Source organism: Sciurus vulgaris (genome assembly GCF_902686455.1).
Source record: "Sciurus vulgaris genome assembly, chromosome: 4".
Taxonomy (NCBI): Eukaryota; Metazoa; Chordata; class Mammalia; order Rodentia; family Sciuridae; genus Sciurus; species Sciurus vulgaris.
This window is the reverse complement of record NC_136464.1, coordinates 98466195-98488914: the sequence shown is the minus strand read 5'-3', so window position 1 is coordinate 98488914 and position 22720 is coordinate 98466195. Positions and strand designations below refer to the sequence as shown.

At 37.6% G+C, this 22720-nt stretch overlaps 2 protein-coding genes across 6 annotated transcripts in view; one reads left to right on the top strand and one right to left on the bottom strand.

The window, feature by feature from the left end:
• Nucleotides 1–17267, top strand: part of CPAP (centrosome assembly and centriole elongation protein) — a 41157-nt gene extending 23890 nt beyond the window's left edge. For 4 of the 5 annotated variants that reach the window (XM_079138829.1, XM_079138828.1, XM_079138831.1 and 1 more), the window contains exons 10-17: nt 6544–6786; nt 10872–10956; nt 11902–11969; nt 12188–12298; nt 13926–14066; nt 14148–14232; nt 14316–14436; nt 16927–17267. In XM_079138829.1, coding sequence (XP_078994955.1) covers nt 6544–6786; nt 10872–10956; nt 11902–11969; nt 12188–12298; nt 13926–14066; nt 14148–14232; nt 14316–14436; nt 16927–17119 — 1047 coding nt within the window. In that variant the 3' untranslated portion in view covers nt 17120–17267. The remainder of the gene's footprint in view (nt 1–6543; nt 6787–10871; nt 10957–11901; nt 11970–12187; nt 12299–13925; nt 14067–14147; nt 14233–14315; nt 14437–16926) is intronic. The other variant, XM_079138830.1, reaches the window with a different exon arrangement.
• A 2350-nt stretch (nt 17268–19617) lies between these two features.
• The window catches only part of RNF17 (ring finger protein 17), a gene marked incomplete at its 5' end in the record, with an annotated part of 117782 nt that continues 114679 nt past the window's right edge, over nt 19618–22720 (bottom strand). The window contains 3 exons of the mRNA XM_079138814.1: nt 19618–19883; nt 20358–20457; nt 21492–21681. Of these exons, the coding sequence (XP_078994940.1) occupies nt 20359–20457; nt 21492–21681 (289 nt within the window). The 3' untranslated portion in view covers nt 19618–19883; nt 20358. The remainder of the gene's footprint in view (nt 19884–20357; nt 20458–21491; nt 21682–22720) is intronic.

The following is a 22720-nucleotide window of genomic DNA, read 5'->3' as shown; positions in this document are numbered from 1 at the left end:
TAAAATTATAAACTTAGAAACAAATAGGTGAATATATTTGTGACATTGGCATATGCAGAGATTTCTAGGAGAAAACAACGAAAACTATAAAAACAAACATTGATGTATTTGATTTAAAGTTTTAAAACTTAGCAAAAAAGAAAGAAATGACATGGCTATCCATTATAGCTCACATAATATGGAATTTCATTTTCTACTTTTGTGGTATTGGGGATTGAGCCCAGGGCACTTTACCATCTCCAGCCCCTTTTTTTCTCTTTTTTGAGACAGGGGTTTCGCTAAGTTGCATAGGTCCTTACTAAATTACTGAAGCTGGCCTCAAACTTGTGATTCTCTTACCTCAGGCTCCAGGTTGCTGGGATTACAGGTGTGTGCCACTGCACCTGGCTCCTTATTTTAAACACAGTAGTTTTGAGTTCTGTTCTTTGTTTTCTTTCCTTTGTCATGTTGTATGGATCCTTGAGCAATCTCTACATATGTATAGCTTTAGTTACTGCATACCATGTTGCTCAAGGTTTTTAATTTTATTAGTTTATTTTTGTGGGGAAAAACTATTGCTATTATGTTTTGATTAATGCTTGGTTTATTAGATTTTGACATGCTATTAAATTTTTTATTTTAAAAGGCAATATAAACAATTCCTATTCAGAAGATACAAAAAGATGTATAGTGAAATAGCTCTCTCTCTCTCACCTTGGTCTTAGCCACCTAATATACCTCTTTTTTATTTGTTCTTTTTAGTTATACATGGCAGTAGAATGTCTTTTGACATATCATACATACATAGAGTGTAACTTCCCATTTTTGTGGTTATGCATGATATGGGATTACACTGGCCATGTGTTCATGTATGAAGATAGGAAAGTTTTGTCCAATTCGTTCTGTTGTCTTTCTCATTCCCACCCTTCTCCTAACCCCCTGTTTCCCCCATCCAATCTGGTGAACATCCACTCACTCTCCCTGCATCATGAGTCAGCATCTGCGTATCAGAGAGAACATTATCCTTTGGTTTTTGGAATTAGCTTATTTCACTTAGCATGATGGTCTCCAGTTCCATCCATTTACTGGCAAATGTCATAATTTTATTCTTCTTTATGGCGAACAATATTCCATCATGTGTATGCACTACATTTTCTTTATCCATTCATCTATTGAAGGGCATCTAGGTTGGTTCCATAGCCTAGCTATTGTGAATTGAGCTGCTATGAACATTGATGTGGCTGTGACACTATAGTATGCTGATTTTAAGTCCTTTGGTTATATACTGAAGAGTAGGATAACTGGGTCAAATGGTGGGTCCATTCCAAGTTTTCTGAGGAATCTCCATACTGCTTTCCAGAGTGGTTGCACCAATTTGCAGTATAAACAGCAATGTGTGAGTGTGCCTTTTTCCCCACATCCTTGCCAACATTTATTGTTATTTGTATTCCTGATAATTGCTATTCTGTCTGGAGTGAGATGAAGTCTCAGTGTAGTTTTAATTTTCATTTCTCTAATTGGTAGTGATGTTGAACATTTTTTCATATATTTATTGACCATTTGCATTTCTGCTGTGAAGTGTCTGTTCAATTTCTTTGGCCACTTATTTGATTGGGTTATTTGTTTTTTGGGGAATGCACCTTTTTTTCTTAAAATATTTTTTTTTGGTTGTAGATGGACACCATACTTTTTTATTTTATTTATTTTATGTGGTGCTGAGGATTGAACCCAGTGCCTCTCATACTAGGCAAGTGCTCTACCACTGAGCTACAACCCCAGCCCAGGAATACACCTCTTTTTAAAACTTTTTTTTTTTTTTTATTGTAGAAAATTTCAAATGGTACATAAAAGTAACAAGTATATAATGAATTCCCATATTTCACTAATGATCATGTGTCTAAAATTTATCTCTCACCCTTCTCCATTCTTTTTTGTTTCTTAATCTGTAATATTTAAAGTGATTTTCCCAGTCATTAAACCTGTGAATATTCAGGTATGTATCTCTGAGAAAGACCCCTTTTAAGAAATGTAGTTACAATGCCTTTATCATACCTAACAGCCTTCATATCAATGATGACTAATGTCCTTGGGGTTTCTTTTCTTTTTATATCAATGGTAGAATACTGAAGTCATTCTGTATTCAAAAGAGCATCATCTTTTATTTTACTGTTGTGTAAAGTTGCAATGTGCCATGACTTATATAACTGAATTTTTATGTTATTTCTATTCCTTTTCTATTGGAAGTACTATACAGAGGAGTAACCTTTTACATATATCATTATTCTGTTTTCTCATTCAACATTTGGTTATTGAATACCCACTATGTAGCAGGCACATACTGGGAACATAGTAGTGAATGAAACACATCAATCCCTATGTTTGTGCCCATGTAGCTCACAAACTCGAGTTTATCTGTGGGCAGATTCCTAGAAGTGCAATATCCAGGTTGAGCTCCAGAGTGAGGGCTATAGCTCAGTGGTAGAGAGCTTGCCTAGCACATGTGAGGCAGTGGACTTGATACTCAGCACCACACATGAATAAATAAATAAAGGTATTGTGTCCATCTACAACAACAACAACAAATTTTTCAAAAAAAAAAAAAAAGGTGTGAGCTTTGTGAAAAGATATTACCTAATTCTTCTTCCATAAATATGCCAATTTTATATTCCACTGTCAATCCTTAAGGGTGTGTTTTTGCTCTTTGCATAATAAAGATTAAAAGGCGATATTAATCTTCATTTCTTTTAGACAGTCTTACAGTCACATTTATTATGGCTTTTTTTGTGAACACATCAGATACCTTAATAGTTAAAACATAATCACATATAACTATCAGGAAACTTCGTATTATAAAATTGAAAACTATAACCAATTCTAAAATACTGCCACATTGGGCTTGTCATTTCATTTTTTTTTAAATTTCTAAATCTGGGATTATAGCGATACTTATTTTGATACTTATTGTGTTATATAAACCCATAAGGGAGAAAAAACATTTCTCAGACCACCAAAGTTTTGAGATAGATTAGCCCAGGACCTGATCACCTCTTCTGAGTTGATTCAAATTGAGTTTTTGTAGTTTTGCTTTACCTTGTTGTAAAAATAACATATGGGGTTTACTTTCTTGAAACCTGATGCCTTTCCCTTGAATAATGCACGCTTTTGTTCTATAAGGCTGTGCTGTCAGGCTGCTAGCCATTAGCCATGTGTGGCTATTTAGATTTAGAAAAATTAAAAATAAAATTAGCTAGGTAATCTCAGTTACTTGGGAGGCTGAAGCAGAAGGATCACATGAGCCCAGGAATTCACTACAAGCCTGGGCAATGTTGTGAGAACGCCCCCATCTTAAAAAAGAAAAAAAAAAAAAAAAAAAAAATTCAGTGACTTAGCTACATTTCAGGACTAAAAAACCATATGTGGCTAGTGGTTACCATATTGGACAGTATAGGACTGGGTCTGCCATCGCTGCAGGAAGCTTTGGGCATTGTTCATCAAAGCTTTGTTTGGAGACTAAGGATTGAGTTGGTAAGTTAGTTTTCCTTTTTAGGATGTTAGATATTTATAATTTTGGAACTCATTCTTGAACCCTTTCTGCTTTGTTAACTTTATGACTTCTGATATTAATTAAGCATTGGATCCTTTTCTTACAGGGTTATCACATATGACCATATATATTCATTATTTTTTCCTGCTTTTGAATAGTTCCTTTTTTTCTTACACCATCTGGCTTATTTATAATAAGTACTTGTTCTTTCAACAAATTTATTGAGATACTTCTAAGCATTGGGGAATTGGTGATAAATAAGACATCTCTGTTCTCCTGGAATTTATATTCATCATTATTGATTCTTTCACACACTCAAGTTACTCTAATTAATTATAAAGTTTCCTGTGTGATAATCAAGTGGTCCCACCTTGACCAGTGGGAACCCCTTTGACTATGGAGGGTTCCCTGCCCTTTAATATACCCCTCAAGTTTCAAGAGTCTCCCTGCTTTTTGTGACAACTGGTTATTTCACAATATTTCTGGTCTTAGCTTTTTTTTTTTTTTTTTTTTTTTGGTGTTGGGGATTGAACCCAGGGAGGCAAGCACTCTACCAACTGAGCTACATCCCCAGACCATGGTCTTGGCTTTTTTGTGTTAAACCTTCTCCAGATTTGGCTTCCTATCATATGCACGTTAGGATTGTACTGAGGACTGGCAGTGGAGAGGTACCTTTCTCAAGTCAGCAATTCACCCACTGACCCATGTAGCTCTAATCTCATTCTCATGGAGTATGAGATTTTGTCAGCAGTTCACCACTGATAATACCCAGCCACATCTCTGCTGAACTTCCTGTTTTCTTCCCATACAATTCAGTCAGGCTTCCTGACCATCTATTCTGAAAGTGCACCTTTTCAGGTTGCTGTGACTGCCCCAGTGGTAAACTTCAGGGTGAAGACTCTATGTGACGTAGCTCACCAGCATCCTGTGCCTCCTCATCCATAAGCCTCATCACTGTTTGCCTCCTGAGATACCTGAAGCTGTAGGTTTCTTATAATCTAGATGACTGCAAGGCTCAGGTTCTGTTGCTTGTTCCTCTCTTGAATGAGGGGTGGAGTGTGGCAACAGCAGAGGCAGTAGAAGTGTCAACCAGAAGGCTTGGCCCTCCCTAAAGGGCTCAGCATATTTCTGGGCTTAAGTTAAAATTTATCTGCTGAAGGCCAGACTTGCATCCTGGCTCAACTGCTCTGACTGGTTAGGTCCAACTGGCTGCCAGACACTTCAGGCTCAGCATGTTCACAAGTAGCTTCCTAACTGTCCTTCCCTGTGCTCAGGTCAGAGACCTAGAATCTTTCTCCGGCTTCTTGTTCTCTTCTACTCCATGCTCTTCTGTCAGAAAGGCTACCCCAATTCAAGTTGCTACCTCTGAGTTAATGGATTTACTAAGTGCCTGACCTCTGCTCTTTCCATAGGAAGTAGGCCATGTCCTCTCTTTGCTCAGACTTTTTGATGCCTCTGCTTCTTTCTTGCTGTAAGAACCTCAAGTTCTTATGTGCCCTGTCCTCTCTTCCCTTTCCCAAAGCTCCTTGTCCTCCCACTGTTCATTTATCCCCCTTACTGGCCCCTTACTGCCCTGTGACTGTGTCCTTTGATAACCTGGGAGCAGAGAGGCTTGTCCTCGATCTATTGCAGGCTTGTGTTGGGGATACACACCACATTCACAACTGTCTTCTCTGCCCTGCACAAGAATGGCCTGTCATCATCACCTATGCTAATATTTTCCTTGAGATAGATTATTATGAAGGCCTAAGTGTGTGTGTATACTGTGGATTGAATCAGAGGGTGCTTTCACATTGAGCTACATCCCCAGTCCTTTTTTATTTTCATTTATTATTTTGAAACAGGGTCTTGCTAATTTGCTGATGGTCTCACTACGTTGCTGAGGTTGAACTTGAACTTGGATCCTCCTGCCTCAGCCTCTCAAGTTGCTGGGATGTTTTATTCTTAGTATTCCAAGGACCTATAATGGTGCCTCAGTAGATACTTTGTAAATATCAATTACTTTTGAATTCTTGTCCCATTTAGACTTGTGTGTTATCATTTTAGTATTAAAAGTCTATTTTCCTGTACAATAAAATGGTTTTGAGAAATTTCTCACTCATTGGTTATAATATATAATTTTTTACATAGGGAATTTGATGTTCAGGTAAATTAACCACCTTTTTTTTTCAAGAGCTTTTGAGGCATACAGCTGGGGTTAGAGCCTTGACCTCACTAAATCCAAGTCTGTATTATTGGTTGTGTAGCCCCCCCTGAAGGAGAGCCCTGTGAGAACTGGTATCATTGTTTCTTCCCCACGCTACTTTATTGGCTGTGCAGCCTAGGTAGATGAACAGGACCAAGTTTCTGGGTGTTTGTGCACATGTTACTGAGGTATCAGGGCTTCTGATGACCCAGCTTCCCTGCTGAGGGATCTCTTGTTTCTGCTGGTGCTCCTTTCTCAACGCTTGGTCACTTCCAGCAAATTGCACCTGCTTGTGCTCCATTCGTGACTGATCTTGCTTTGTTCTGACGTCAGTCTTGATTTCTATTTGTCTACTTGCACATTGCTTCTAGACATTTCCAGTAATTTCTCTAGTTACTCAGGCCATTGAAAACTCATTTTTTTAACACCATGGCTTCCAATGAATTCCAGATAGAATCAGTTTTCAGATCGGGTTGTTTTAACTTTGGGATCAGTCACAATTCTTCCTTCTGTTTATGAATTCTATAATTTTTTCTTTACCAGGTATTGCTCATAGATCCCTTTCCTTTTCTTTCAGTTACTGTCTTAGGTTACATGTCTCATGCCATGTTATTACAGTCAGCTCCTAAGAGGTGTAGCCTCAGATTTCTAGAATTGTTAATGATAGAGTGAAGGTCTAGTCTGATCTCCTATTTCCCTTTCCGAAAAATCCAGTCATTTATTGACTAAGCCTTTTCTGATGATGGTTCTGGGCTGGCTAATGTTTGATTGATGTGTCTCTTTGGTCCTTTTTCCTTTAAGTCTAGTATTTTTTTTTTTTTTTTGCCGGGGAGAGGCTTTGAAACAGCAAGTAGCAGATTTACAGGAAGATTTGAAAAGGAAGGAAGCGAAATGGTCAAGCACACATGGCCGTCTCAGAAGCCAGATAGAAATGTTAGTCAAAGAGAACACAGACCTCCGGGAAGAGATAAAAGTGATGGAAAGATTCCGACTCGATGCCTGGAAGAAAGCGGAAGCAATTGAGAGCAGCCCTAAGGCCTACCAGTGTATGATTGCAACAAAAAAAGAAGAGTCTGTGGTAGGTTTGGGGTCCAGCTGGTTTTGTCAGGTCAGAGAGTGATGGTGAATATTCAGATTCATAAAGACAAAGTGGAATGGTAGGTGCCAGGGACTGGGGGATAAGGAGTTAGTATTTAGTAGGTTCAAAATTATAGTTTTATGAAATGAAAAGGTTATAGAGATGGTTGGACAACTGATATTATACAACAACAGTGTGAATGTATTTAATATCACTGAACTGTACTTTTAACAGTGGTTAAGATGGTGAATATTAGCTGGACATCATGATGCATGCCTGTAATCCCAGCCACTTGGAGGCTGAGGCAGGAGGATCACAAGTTCAAGGCCAACCTCAGCAACTTAGTGAGGTGCACAGTCTTAAAAATAAAAGAACTAGGGATTTAGCTCAGTGGTAAAGCACCCCTGAGTTCAGTTCCTAGTACTGAAAAACAAAAAAATGGTGAATTTTTAGGTTATGTGTTTTTTACCATAATTAAAATTCTTTTTGGGGACCAGGGATGGCAGAGCACTTATCTAGCTGCACAAAGCTTTGGGTTCAGTTCTCTGCACTACCAAAACAAAAACAAAAAACAAAACAACAACAACAAAAATCACTTTTTCATGCTTTGCTATATACAGTTACTTGGCAAATTTGTTTTTATACTTTTTTTTTTGGTATAGGAGATTTAACCCAAGGGCACTTTACCACTGAGCTGCATTCCCAGCTCTGTTTGCTTTTTTATTTTCAGACAGGGTCTCACTAAGTTGCTGAGGCTGGCCTTGAGCTTGCAATCCTGTGGTCTCAGCCTCCCAAGTCACTGGGAGTACATGCAGTGTGCCAGGGCATCCAGTTCAAATTTATTTTTATACTTCTTACAGAGGAGGAAGGAGGTATGCTACAATTGGTAAATAACCTCAGTTTAAAAGGTCAAATGTCAAGTTTTTGCAGTCACATGCATAGGCTTCTTTCTAATCAAGTGACTGATCTTTCATTTATCTGTGAATAACCAGGATGTGGCAACCCTGGGGGTATAGCAGTGAGCGAAACAGACAAAATTCCTTGCCTTCATGGAATTTATATTCTATTAGCAGCAGAAAGACTTAAAATATAGTAGATAAATAAATGTGTGATGTGAGATAGAGATGGGACTAAGGAAAAAAAGCAAGACTGGAGGGGATAGCTGTTGGGGTGTGGAATATGGGGTGCTGCCATTTTGGATAGGATAGCTGGATAGGACTCCTTACTAAGGAAGAATGACTTGCAAGAGGAAGCAAGGACATGCTGAGAGGATAAAGTACTTAGAATAGACTGAGTGGGAGAGCTGTTGGGGACAGAATCAGAGGGAAATGGAACATGCTTGGTTCATTAGGCCCTAATAGGTTCCTATGAGCCAAAAGCCCCTCAGGGCTCAGGGTGTCCTGTTTCTTTAAACTAAGCTTAAGTAAAATCAAGAAAATAAAGTAAGCCTACTTTCTTTAAGAGTAAGCTTACTCTGTCTTCTGCATACTAAAGAATAGATGAAAGGCAAAATGGGCCTAGTCAGGGCCAAAACAGGGACTGTTTTGATTGGTTAGCAGCACTGGAGGGTCTGAAGTGGACTGGATTTGTTGATGAACTGGTACAGGGATGTGACAGCAAAAGAGGAGTTAAGAATAACTTCCCATCATTGTTTAGTTTGGTTTTGGCCTAATGGAGTTTCCATTTATTATAAGAAACCTTAAACAAAAAGAATGTGTTTTCAGGGAATATGACTACTAGGACCTTAGATGTTATCAAAGAAGTAGGAGATACTGCCTAGCTATCATGTGGAGATGCCGCTGTGTCATTTACACAAATGTCAGGGGAGGAGTGGGTTGCACTTGGGGTCCTCAGAATGTGTGCTGAAGCAATAGGCCAGGGGAGATAACTGGGGTGGTGAATGGGTAGGGAGGAGCTGGCTGTGAGACAAGGGGATGAAGAGAGTGAAGAGCCTGAGAGCAGGTAGAATGTAGGTCAGTGTGGTGTCCTGAGACAAGTGAAGAAGGTCCCTTGAAGGGGAGAGTTCCTTACTGTATAGGTTGCTGCTACAGAGTAAGGACTGAGACCAGCCTTGTAATTTACTAAGCTGTAATAACTGTGGTGGGCAGTAAGATCTCTTGTCTTGTAGTAGTGAAGGTGAAAGCCTGATTGGACAATAGAGAATGAGATGCAATTACAAGCATAACAGCTCTGTGGAGAGGTGCAGTGCCAAAGAGAAGGATTTTTGTGTTTTTAAGATAGGAAAGTGGACAGATGTGTATGTTTGTAGTATTGATTCAGTGGAGAGGGAGACAAAGTAGGGGAATGACCAGAGCATGTCCTGGGGCAGATGAGGGGGTGGGTCTGGGAATGAATGGAGGGTTAGCCCTCGCCAGGTATAGACTATTGTACCTGATGACCGGCTAATGCTGGTGGCAGCTGGTAGTAGGTCCCTTCCAAGCTTTAACTTTCTCAGGGAAGCTGAAGCATGCTCATCAGCTGAAGGGGTGGAGGAGGACTTGCAGGAGGTTGAGGAGGAAGGAGAAAGTGGAAAGTAGTTGTCTGAGTGGAAAGCAGGGGAACTGAGGAGGGGAGGCTGATTTAGGGCTGTACTGAGCCCCACCTAGGTTAGAGACTATATGTGTAAAGAGAATTGTTCACATTGTTTTTTTTCTCCTTCAGTTTTTTGGGTGTGGGGTAGCAGAAAATTATATTTTAGCAAACATGGGTCACACAAATGAATGCTAAAATGAAAGAAGGATGTGGAAGTCGGCACTATGCTTGACAAGAGTGACTGCAGTGAATCATGAATTTATAAAGGATATTAGAAGGCATAAAGCTACAAGGTACTGAGGACATCACAAAAATATATGAATTAATTAGCTGTAGGCTGTAGGTGTTGTCAGGGTCTATTTTAGAGGAATGAGCTAGAACAGCAGGATGTGTGGTGAGGAAGTGGCATTCTCCTCTGATCTGCTACCATTTTATTATGGCACCATCCCCAAATAGAGAACAAATGAAAAATTAATATGATTATGTTAGCTAGCTTTCTGTCTCTGTGACATAATACCTGAGATAAACAATTAAAAGGAAGAAAGGTTTATTTTAGCTCATGGCTTTAGTCCATGGTCATTTGGCCCCATTGTTTTGGGCCTGTGGTGAAGCCAACATCATGGTGTGGTGGAGCAGTGCTGCTCACCTCATGGTAGCAGGGAAGTGAAAGGGTGGAAGGAAGGATCTGGGGTCTCAATATTCCCTTCATGGACCTGTTTCCTCCAGTAGGCCCCACCACTAAATAGTTTCCACAACCTCCCGATATTTCTCTTATCTAGGGAGGCAGGCCTTCAACACATAATTTTTTCGGGACATATAAGATCTAAATCATAACAGTAAACACCTGAAAATTACCTAGAGTTAACCACCATGAACACTTTTGTTGTACTTTTGTATATGTTTTGCCAAATCATTTGAAGGTAATTGTAGAATTCGTGGCATCTCATCCTTAAGTACTTTAGCATATATTAAATGACATCGACTTTTTAAAGGCTAATTAGTTGGTGGAAGGTCCCACATTGTGTATCTTTGTAAGTGGAATGCTTGAAATTCTGATTTTTGTACTTAACTGATAATTGTGGGTATGATGGTATTGATAATGATGGATTCTGGGGTTTGCTCATTGGGGTGTCTAACTGAAGCAGGACAAACTACAGATTGGGGGAGTAAGGTCGAGACGAGCAGGAAAGCCTCATCCTAGTAGTAGGAGTTCTGAGTTCAAGAGTGTGAATTCTCAGGGAGAGCTAGGTTAGCCTTTGAGGGCATGAGGACATCTCCTGGAAGAGGCTGAGTGATCGTGAAGGCCTGTTCACCTCACTAATTATGCTCTCTGATGTCATAGTTTGAAGAATGAATATATGTAAAAAGAGTGTGTCTGTATAGTTCATTCCTAGATCACAGGTAGGTCAGCCTACTGTGGTAAATAAAAAAATAAAAACATGAATGAACAGGCTTATAGTATCCTTATCAGTAATTTGAGTTTTGCTAATTTCACTCAGCGTGCTGATATGTAGACTAACACCTTTTATATTCAATTCTGTCTCACACTATAGAACCCATGTATTCGATTTCAAAAGAGTCACATTTCTTCAGGAACCCAGGTAGAAAAATGTAAGAAAAATTATTTGCCAACACAAGGTAAGAGGATGCATAGTCTTTTACTATTTCAGAATTTAAAGAATGGAGAGTGTATAACCACTTTAAGAAATAAAACATTCTAAATATAATTGAAGCCCCTGTGCATCATCTTCAGGTAATAATTCCTGATAACATTCTATGCTTTTCTTTTTATTTTTACTACATTGTGTCCATAAATTGATACACCGTTGTTTTGTACTCTGTATGTCCTTCTGCAGTTTGCTTTTTTCTCTTAGTATTGTAAGACTTAAGCACATTGACACTTAAAAACTCCAGGTGACTGATTTTAATAGCTCTGCAGATTCATTGTGTATTTCCAGAGTTAAGTGTCCCTGTTGCTGAGCATTTAGGTTCCCCCAGGTTTGCAGGATGACATGCAGGGGGGTATAGAGTGGGTCCTGATGATGTGGCTTCTCTAGGGTATTTGTCAGGAGGAGGATGCTGGGTCATGTTAAGAGTGTGTGCACTTATTTTACTTTTATAATGTATGGGTTACATGATTGGTGTACTGGTTATGACTAAAAAGCTTAGGCTGCAGCCACTAGAACACACAGGTTTTAACTAAACACCCAGATATTTGGACAAGCCAAATTCTCTTTATTCTTGAATGCCTCTTTTATCTATATCCCACACCAGTCCTTGTGATTGTCTTTAGAATTCCATGGGTCTGTTATTTGAGACCTTGTCTCTTCCTCTGCATTATATATCCTTTGAGAACAGATATTATCACTGTCTTTCTTGGTCACTAAAGACTTAAATATACATTAAGTACTGGAATTTATACAATGGTGAACTCTCTACTAATGAGTAGAGAAAACTATTGCTTTCCTTAGTTAAATGATAAAGGACAACAGTTCACAGAAGTATACAAATTGTTTGAACCACACTCATAAGTTTAACATTTTAAATTAAATATTGAAACTAACTCTGATAATTTTATCCTAGCAGGGAATCCATCTCAAAGATCCAAGTCTGTACCTCTTCGTGACTTAGGCAACTCAGATAAGGGACAAGTAAATCTTTTTTAATTTTTATATATTCAAATAAGATTACTCAGGCTTGATATTGATTTGTTAAGTTTCTAAACTGTATATAAGGAAGACTTTTTATTTAACATTGTAAATGTCATACATAACACTGAGTACTAGTTCTAGTAGAACCCTGTAATGTCAGAATCTGTCTTTTGGAAATAAGTGTAGGTTTAAGCTGCTTAAAATGTCTTGTCTTACAGGCTTCCTTGCCCAGGGAGCCACTTGAACTGGCAAACTTCCCAGATCCTGAGTATAAAAAGAAGGAAGAAAAAGAAGAAATTCAGGGAGAAATCAATCATCCTGATGGAAAGGTGAAAAAAAATTCTTAAAATTAATGAATGATGTAAAAAATAAACATTGGCTAAAACAGAGTAGAATACTTAGATTCTAAAACATAGTTCTGTGTTGCATAACAGGGATCCATTCATGTGTTGTTAGCTAATTATGTCATAGTGTAAAAATCAGAATATACTTATATAAACCTAGATGGTCATATATATGGGGCTGGGAGGCATATAGCCTATTGCTTTAGGGCTGTGGGTGAACAAAAAACTCAAGATTAGATGAAGCACAAGAGGAAATGATGCCATTAAAAAATGCATTAAACACAAGCTTTATGAGGTTGTTCTTTGTGGAACATGCACATTGCTCACAGTAAATTTATAAGTAGGAGTGTATTCTAAAATAACAGTAAAAACTGGAGACAAAGTACATAAACTGGTAAAATTGTTATCAAGTGTTATGCACTTTACATAATTATGCGTGTTGAATTTTCTGTACAACCACCAATCAGTGCAGGTTTGTTTATACCACAAACATGTAAAGCATTGCACTGTTATCACTGCTACATTGCTAGGTGATAGGAATTTTTCAGTTGCATCATAATCTTTGGAGAGCACTGTTCTATATGTGAACCATCATTGATGGGCATGTTATCATGTGGTACATGACTGTAGTTCCCCCCCCCCCACCCCCCCTCAATGCTGGGGGTTGGATTCAGGGCCTCATGTATACTAGACAAGTGCTGCTGAACCACTGAGCCATTTTTAAAAATTTTTATTTTGAGACAGGGTTTCACTAAGTTGCTAACGCTGGCCTTGACCTTGCCAGCCTCAATCTCCTAGGTAGCTGAGATTACAGGTATGCATTACTATGCCTGGCTTATAGTTGCTCTTTAAGACAGTGGTTTAACTTCAGGACTATAGGGGCGTGAACCTTTGGAGTGTAAAAAATGCATTTAGTTGCCATTTCTAGTTTAGTGGTATAGCAAAAGAAGGGAATACACAGTCCCTTTTATAAACTTGCCCAAGAACTAAGCCCTTGTAGTTCATTTAGCCCTCATCTTTTGCAGCCTTTCTTATATGGTCCTGGGATAGGGGCCTCTTTCTTCATTCCAGCTACCTAGTTGATTCTTGTGCTTAGGAAAGTTGGGTGAGTATACCTGACTGGGTATGCCTGCTGAATGAGGAAATGAAAAGGGAAGGTTATAAACAAGGTCTGCTTATTGTAGTGAGATGAGGGCTTCCCTCCCCCCACCCTTTACTTTTTTGGAAAACCTGCTTTTTCAGATAACCAAATCTCATACATTTGAATTGAATTCAAATTTGAATTATAGGGTCAAAGTTCAGTGTTCAATTTGAACAAGAGGACAAAGAACACAGAAGATTTTGATTTTCCAAAAATCTCCTGTAGAGTAAAAAATCATTGATAAGGAAAGGTTTTGTTTTAGAGAATTCCAGCTAATAAATGGAAAAGGAATAAGCAAATTGAAAAATCACGTTTGAAACCCCTAATGAAATAGATCTTCTCTACTTTTGAGAGAATGATTTACCTTTTATTATGAAAAATTCCAAAGGAGGCATTTAGAAATTGGCATATTTTGGTCATGTGGTTTCAGGAGAAAATCTTACCTACTGATTATCTTGTGTTTTTTTTTAGGTGGAAAAGGTTTATAAGAATGGTTGTCGACTTATACTATTTCCCAATGGTACTCGAAAAGAAGTAAGCGCTGACGGCAAGAGTGTTACTGTCAATTTCTTTAATGGTGATGTGAAGCAGGTCATGCCAGATGAGAGAGTGGTATGTTTTCCTAGGGATGTTTTAAGCTCAACCATTTGAACCATCTTGGGAGAAAGGGCTTCCTGACCTCTGTCTTTACAGATCTACTACTATGCTGCTGCCCAGACAACTCATACCACATACCCAGAAGGACTTGAAGTCTTACATTTTTCAAGTGGACAAATAGGTACAAACTTACTCTATTTTCCTTGTTTAATTCTTCCCTTTCTTTAAAAAAATAAAAGATTCATAGTAACCTTTTTAAAACAGAAAAACATTTCCCAGATGGAAGAAAAGAAATCACATTTCCTGACCAGACCATTAAAAACTTATTTGCTGATGGACAAGAAGAAAGCATCTTCCCAGATGGCACAGTTGTCAGAGTGCAATGGTATGGCATGTATTAAATTTGTTTGTAGATTCTGTTTACATGGTTCAACTTTTATTACCAATTGGATTTTTAAAAATCTAAAACATTTACATATTTATGTCATTCAAAATTTTGGTAAGATCAGAGAACAGAGTTACTTAGCAGGTGAAACACAGTGTTATTAGCATTTTGCAGTTAAAAACAGTATAAGAAAAAAAAAATAGCGTAAGATAAAGCCAGGTGCGGTGGCACACTTTTGTAATTCCAGCAGTTTTGGAGGCTGATGCAGGAGGTTCGAGAGTTCAAAGCCAGCCTCAGCAACTTAGCAAGACCCTGTCTCAAAAAAAAAAAAAAAAGGGGGGGGGGGGCTGGAGATGTGGCTTAGTGGTTAAGCACCCTTGGGTTCAATCCCTGATAACAAAACAAAATACCTCAAAACCAAAAAGTAGTGTGTGATAAAATGTTGTCGAGTTTTAGAGTGAGTCTACACAATATTTCAGTAAAGGGGAATGACAAGTAGTTGTTTAAAAGTAAGTCTGGTGAAATTTGAAAACTTTGAAATGAGAAACAAAGAAGGAAGGCTACCCTATAAATTTTTGAGAATGACAAACTATGGCAGCAGTATTTAAATTAAGCTCTCTTTTTTCTTGTGTTCTGAATTTCTGCACCTCTTTATTCCAGTCTGTTAAGTGTTTATCCTCTGGCCTCCCTGATCCAGTTCTTTAAGTTCTTTAAAATCAACAACCTCTGTCCTTCTGAGTGTCACCTTCCTCAAAGTTAGTGCTTCATGGCCTTGCCTGCTCAATCCATGGTAGTTTATTATCTCCACCATTTTAATTACAGCCACGATGAAACTACCAAATCTAGTGGCCTGTTTTCAGTTTTCCCCCCTTCCTAGAGTGTGAAAGTACCTATTATCTTAATAAACTAACGCATCATAGGAGCATTTAACTAATCTGAATTCTAGGATATAAACTTGGCCAAAAAATAAAAAAAGGTCAAAACACTTCAGGGCTGGGACTGCATCTCAGTGGTAGACTGCTCCTTGTATATAGGAGGCTCTGGGTTCCAACCTCTGTACCACAAAACAAAACAAAAACACTCATTTAGATAATGTAGACACTTCTTATGGTCATTTTATTGTTTTTCCATTACTGTGCCCTGATACTTTATCTAGTATTTAGGTCAATTAAGTAGCAGTCTGCTCTAAAATTAGAGGAAAAACATATAGTATATACTTCACGTGCTATCAGAACGATTTTTCTTCTTACATTTGAAATTTTGTGTAATAAAATGTAGAGAATACCCATTTATTCAAGTACTAACCCATAGCCAGTCTTTTTTCATTTTTTCACAGGCAAATTCCAGATATTAGTTCATTTAGGATTATTTTGGCATTTCTGACTTACAGCAGTGGTTCTCAAAATTTAGTGTATGTTAAAGTCAACTGGATTGTTCAGGGGTATCTTGCTGAGTTCCCCCAACCCCAGTAATTTATATTTCTGATCAGTTCTTTAAATGCTGCTGACACTGTGGAGGACAGGGACCTCCTGTGTAAGCAGCTCTCAGAATACATGTGTCTCTCATGTAGCCATTACATTTGTAGGAAAAAAACACATAATGCTAGTACCAGTCTTTGTTCAGAAATGGTGATTCCCAGTCTTCAGCCCAGCCTTATACTACTTAGACCTGTATCCAAGATTTCAGTTTGAATGTCCACACGTCAGGCAATCAACTTGGTATTAATTTTTTCATACTCTGCTTTAAAAAAAAATTTAAATAGTGGTACTAGGGATTGAACCCTGGAGCTATCATGAGTTACATCTTTGGCCCCCTTTTTTTGATACAGGGTCTCAGGTGTTCAGGCTGGTCTGAATTAGAGATCCTGCTGTCTTAGTCTCCCAAGTAACTGAGAGTATAGGTGTGTGGTACTGTACCCAACTTGGCCTCTTTCATTGTTCCAAAATAGGATGTCCTAAGTCCAATCATGACCTTCCTAGCAATGCAGCTCTCTTCCCCACCTGATACAGAACAAGCACTTATATGGCTTTTAACTTAGTGAAAGGAAGGTCAAAAACCAAAAAACTTCAAAATAGCTAGATTTTAATATAATGACCAACTTCTTTTTTAGAGGCAAAACACATACAAAGTTTAAAAAACTAAGCATTTTTGTAGTAAAAATATAAATTTATTAAAGCAACCTTTACAAGAGCAACAGATAAGTGCTGATCTGATAATAACTAAAGCTATCAGCTGTCAGAAGAAATACTGTAGAAAGAACATGGATCTGTAATGTAACCTTTTACATTTACCAAGGGAAATGTCTGCAAGAAAAATAACTGCCAGAATCAAAAGGTTACTTTTAAATTTTCCTGTTGTGTGTACGTTTTTGGGGAGGCGGGGTGCTGGGGATTCAACCTAGGCTAGGTGTGCTAGGCAAGTGCTCTGCCACTGAGTTATGCCTCAGCCCTATTACATGTTTTTAAAGAAATTCTATTTTAAATTTTACAGTGATGGCAACAAAATCATAGAGTTTAATAATGGTCAAAGAGAACTCCATACTGCCCAGTTCAAGAGACGGGAATATCCAGATGGTACTGTTAAAACTGTCTATACAAATGGTCATCAAGAAACAAAATATACATCTGGTCGAGTACGAGTTAAGGACAAAGATGGTAATGTCCTAATGGACACAGAATTGTAACGATCCTTGTGTGACTGTAATCATGAAGTAACACTGATTTTCCTGTCCAAAAAAAAAAAAAAAAAAAAACATTTCTTGTGAATTCTGTTGTTTAATTTATATGGATTGTGTGTATGTGTGTGAATAAATGTAAAAGATTATGTTTGGATTTGAAACTAAACTTCATAGTTTCTTTATATTTGAAATGTACAAGGATAGCTTTCATTTATAATTCACCTATCCTGTCTTTCTACAGTTAGACTAAGGAAAACATCATAACTTATGAACTAAATTCTAAATAATGAACTAGTTTCTAAATAATGTTTTGCTTTGGAGATGGTTATAAAAACCAGGAAGTACAACACAAACATCACATAAATGTCTCTCAGGCACAGCAGGCATACAACATGGACTCGCACAGAAAGCATACTCAGAGGTCTCTCAAGTCAAAATATTAGTGTTTGATTAGTATCACAATTAAAATGATCAACAGAGGCTCATTAATTTTAATAGAATGGGGAATAACACTGAGTGATTACAAATAGGTCCAACAGTATTATGGTAGTGGTAGATAATCTTATATTAATCAATTATAACAAGACCGAAAAAAAAAAAAAAAAACAGGACAACTGAGAGTGAAGTGGCTGTTATTGATGGACCGCAACTACCTTGATGTTATCAACAGTGAGGCTTTAGGCTCACAGAAGCAAGCTGTCGATGAAGAAGGGCAAGTCAGTCACCTACTCTAAATTTATATAATAGGGCAGTAAATTTTGATAATTCCCCAGTTTAAAAAAAATTAGGATTTTTTTTCTTTTTTTTTTTTTGTATTAAGGATTAAACTCAGGGGCGCTCTACCACTAAGCTATATTCTCTCTCTTTTTTTAAAATTTTATTTTGGACAGGGCTCTTTACACTGCTTAGGCTGGCCTGGAACCTGCATTCCTCCTGCTTTAGCCTCTGAGTAGCTGGTGTGCATCACCTCCCCAGGCTAGGCCAGCAAGTTAATAATGACTTAGTTTTAAAAAGAATGTCTCAATTCTAGGTGATATAAAAATTGAAGATGAAAACAAAACTTTAGAACTTTTCAATAAAAATGAGCTATATTACTTCAGGATAAGTAAGGATTTTTAAATAATATAAAAAAAAAAACCCACAAATCTTAAAGGAAAAGGTTGATAAATGGTAAATGAGTGAAAAAGTTTGTCAAAAGCTAGTACAAGAAAGGGAAAAGGATGCCTGTTGTGGTGGCTCACACCTGTAATCCCAGCTACTCAGGAGGCTGAGGCAGTTCAAGAAATATTTTGAGACTAGCCTGGGCAACTTGGCAAGAACCCTTACTTAAAATAAAAAATAAAATTAAAAAGGCTTAGGAATATAGCTCCATGGTAGAGACCTTGCCTAACATAAGGACCTTCTAGTTCAATACCAAGCATCTCACCACCACGACCAAAAAAAAAAAAAGCCAGACAGAAGACTAGAAGATAAATAAGCCTGACAGAAGATTACTATATAGAACATATGAACAATTCCTATAAATCAAAAAATTGCAAACAACTTGTTATGATTTGGATGTGAGGTGTCCCCCGAAAGCTCACATGTGAGACAATGCAGAAAGGTTCAGAGGAGAAATAATTGGGTTGTAAGAGTCTTAACCCAGTGAGTTAATCCCTGATAGGATTAATTGGAGTGGTAGAGTATGGCTGAAGGAGGTGGGAATTGGGGTGTGGCTATGGGGTATATATTTTGTGTCTGGAGAGTGGAGTCTCTGTTCTGATGGTGCAAGCTGTTTCCGTCTGCCACGTTCTTGCCCCGTGATGTTTTGCCTCACCTCCATCCCCGAGGAATGGATCCAGCCTTCTGTGGACTAAGACCTCTGAAACCGTGAGCCCTCAAATAAACCTTTCCTCCTATATAATTGTGCTGGTTGGATCATACTGTCAAAACAGCGAAATAGCTGACTAAAACACAACTCGGTAGAAAAATGAATCAAAGATATAATAAGCAATAAATGTGTAACAATGTTCACTATTGTATTAATTCTATTAATGAATATTAAAATGAGATACCTTTTTATACTCATGTCATATTCTGGCAAATAAAGGTTTGACTGCACCAAAAGCTGATTAGAAACATATCTGGTAAACCAATGATTTTTTTAGAAAGTAATTACTCTCTGACCCTGCAAATCCCATTATTATGTATATATCCTAGAAAACCTCTCATATGTACATGAGGGCCCTACAGCAGAATATTTGTAATTGAGAAAAAACTGGTGACCATCTAATACCTAATCCTAATAAATTATGCACTAAAAAATGGGTATAGCAGTGAAAGTGAATAAAACTGTACACACCAACACAGGTAAATAGTGCACATAAAATAGGAAAAAAAAAGATAACAGTGTGATACCACATACATTAAAAAATAAAGCAATAGTATATCTGATTTATGGATACATCATATACAGTAAAATTATAAAGACCTATGTGAGAAGGCTAAACACCAAATCACATGTCTGTCTCAAGCAGAATGTCAGGTATAAAATGAACTGACTTTTTTATGTTGTAACTAAATTTTGAATACAGTAAAAACAAAAATATTTGAAAGAAATGTTTATTAGCCGTTTTTTCACACCATTTTTAACAGTTCAACATGTAAGAATAAGGGGGAAAAAAAAGAACAGCACTACTTGCAGAATAAGTCAAGAAAATTAAGCCTGAAATGGTCTAAATAAAACAGAAAACTTTCCTCCGGGCTCTTGTAGATGCTCTGCACTGTCTACCTAAAAAACAAAATGTGTGTTACTTTAAGCCTCTGCTTAATGTAAATGTTCACATCTAGTTGCTGAATCACAAGATATGAATCCAAGGTAGAGGTATCTGTTAGCCCAATGCTTTAATGACTATCAGGAGCTAACTGTTCAGTTGTGCCATATACACACCACAGTCATGTGCCTGAATTACTTATGGTGCCCACTATCCGGTCCTGCTCACCCCATACCCATCTGGTACTAAGAATGTCACAACAGCCATTCCCAGTAAGTTCTCATAAATATGGGGCCTCAGATGCTGATGCTCAAGAGGTAAGAAGGGAATAAGAATCTGGAGGAGAGATTCTTATAGAGCTTTATTATCATTCCTTTGAGAAATCAAGGAAAATAAAAGCGTGCTTTTATAAGCAAGTTAGCATTAATTTGTGCTGTGGCAGTCACATGATACATGCCAACTAGAAGAGTGGATGAGAAAAGTACACTTACATCATTCATCTCTGTCTGCGAGCCCCATTTCTACTAAAGACATATGAACTGGATACTGTTCATCTTCATATAATGTCACTATTTGTTCTGGTGCCTGGGCCTAAAATTGAAAGATATAACTGTCAACAAAACAATGTCTTTGCAGCCCTTTCTTTCCCTCCTATATCTGGCCATTCACATAGGAGGGAAAAATCCTTCTTTGTATTTCCAAAGGGCATCAGCAGTGGCTTCCTGCTAAGTTCCATTCCTCTTTTTTTTTTTCTGCTCTATTTAAACTGTAATTAATAATTAATCTCAAGGTTTTTCTAGATGGAGCCCGTGGACTTTAATTAATTACCATTACCATATTAAAGTTGATGTGCATTCCACTCAAAGCCCTCTGTTTGCATAAACTGAGTATATTTTGACTGTTATTCACAGAGGTGAAAAAATACTTATCTGTAAGAAATACTTGCCCTTTATATTTTCACTGGCTTCTTAAGAGAAATCCTACGCGAACAATACACACACACACACCAGTGATATGCATAGGAATCTTCAAACAGCACTTTCTAACGTTACTGTCTCATGAAATCATAGTTTACGTGTAGGAATCTCAAAGTCCTAGGACCAGGCAGGTAGCACAAAGGAAAGAGGCAGGCAGGCAGGCAGGGTCAATCAATACCAGTGGTGAGGATGAGGGCAACCTGAAGGTCACCTTTTCATCTAGCACCAGTCTAGCTGAAGGCCTTATTGCGAAGAAGATTTGGGATTCCTATAATATAGATATATTTCTATAACATCGTCATCTCTGCAAATTACCTATACCTCTGTTGTAGTACTTATTGCATTCTCAGATTAATTAGTGGTTTGCATGTTTGTTTCTCCCTTTGAGTACAGGATATATATCTTGATCATTTTAAACTTACTCATTTCCTATGATGACAGGGATCATAAAAGCTTGTTATATATAAGCTAAAACACCATTTTAACAAGCCTTAAAAATTTCCCTTTGGCATGCACAACTTTTTATGCCTTGTCTATTACATTTTTTTTAATGTAGATTTACACAGAAACAAAACACTTAACAAGATTAATAGGAATTGTTGGAAATAGCTTTTAAGAGTATTTTGGCTAATGAAGATAGATATTTACCATGGAGGAAGCATACAGCTGTTTTCCTTGAAGACAGTCTATCATGGCCCACAATGCTTCCATGCTCCACTTGGGACAATATGGTATTCTTGTCTTTCCTGAGTCTCTTACGGGAGGTTTAAACCCAGCCAAGAGAACCTTTATGGCTCGGGCTGGGTACTGCATAAGATGAAGAGGAATTTGACGCAGTCTGTCACAAAAAAAAAAAAAAAAAAAAAAAAAAAAAAAAAAAAAAAAATTCTTAAAATGTTCAGAATGTCACAATTCAAGTTCTCTTACAGTTGAAACTATAAAACTCTTAGGAGAAAATTGTAAGCAAAAAGCTTCATGATGTTGGATTTGCAATCTTTTGGATATGAAACCAAAAGCATAGCCAAGAAAAGAAAAATCGGATAAAATGGATTTCAACAGTAAAAGCTTCTGTGAATCAAAGGCAGCCCGTGGGATGGAAGAAACTACAAATAAAAATGGACATTTCTCCAAAGAGAATATATAAATGGTGAACAAGCACATGAAAAGATGCTCAGCATCACTGATTATTAGGGAAATGCAAATCCAATTCACAAGGAAATCTCACCTTGTACCCATTAGGATGACAAGGAAGGAAGGAATGAAGGGAAGGAGCAGAACGTGGGAGGGCAGGAAGAGAGGGATGGAGGTGGGGGAGAGAGAAAACCCCCAAATAGAAAACTGTTGGTGAAGCTATGGAAAAACTGGAATCCCTGGGAGAAACTAAAATCCCTATTGGGAATGTGAAATGGTGTAGTTGTTGTAGAAACCAGTTTATGACAGTTCCTTAAAGAAGGAAAATTAGAATTAATATTTGGTCTAGTAATTCCATTTCTAAATATATATCTAAAATAACTGAAAACAAGGTCTCAGATATTTGTAAACACATGTCATAGGAACAATATTCACAACAGGTAAAAGGTTGAATACAAGTATCCACTGAGTGACGAATGAATAAGATGTGGTGTACATAAACCATAATTTCAGCCTTAAAAAATGAAATTCTGACAGATGCCATAACAGATGAATCTTGAGAACAATGCTAAGTAAAATAAGACGAAAGGATGACTGCTGTATGATTTAACTTGTATGAAGTACCTAGAATAGGCAAATTCATAGAGATACAAAGTAAATAACAGTTACCAGAGGCTAGGTGAGGATGAAATGGGGCATTATTGTTTAATTGATACAGAGCTTCTGTTTGATGAAAAAAGTTCTGG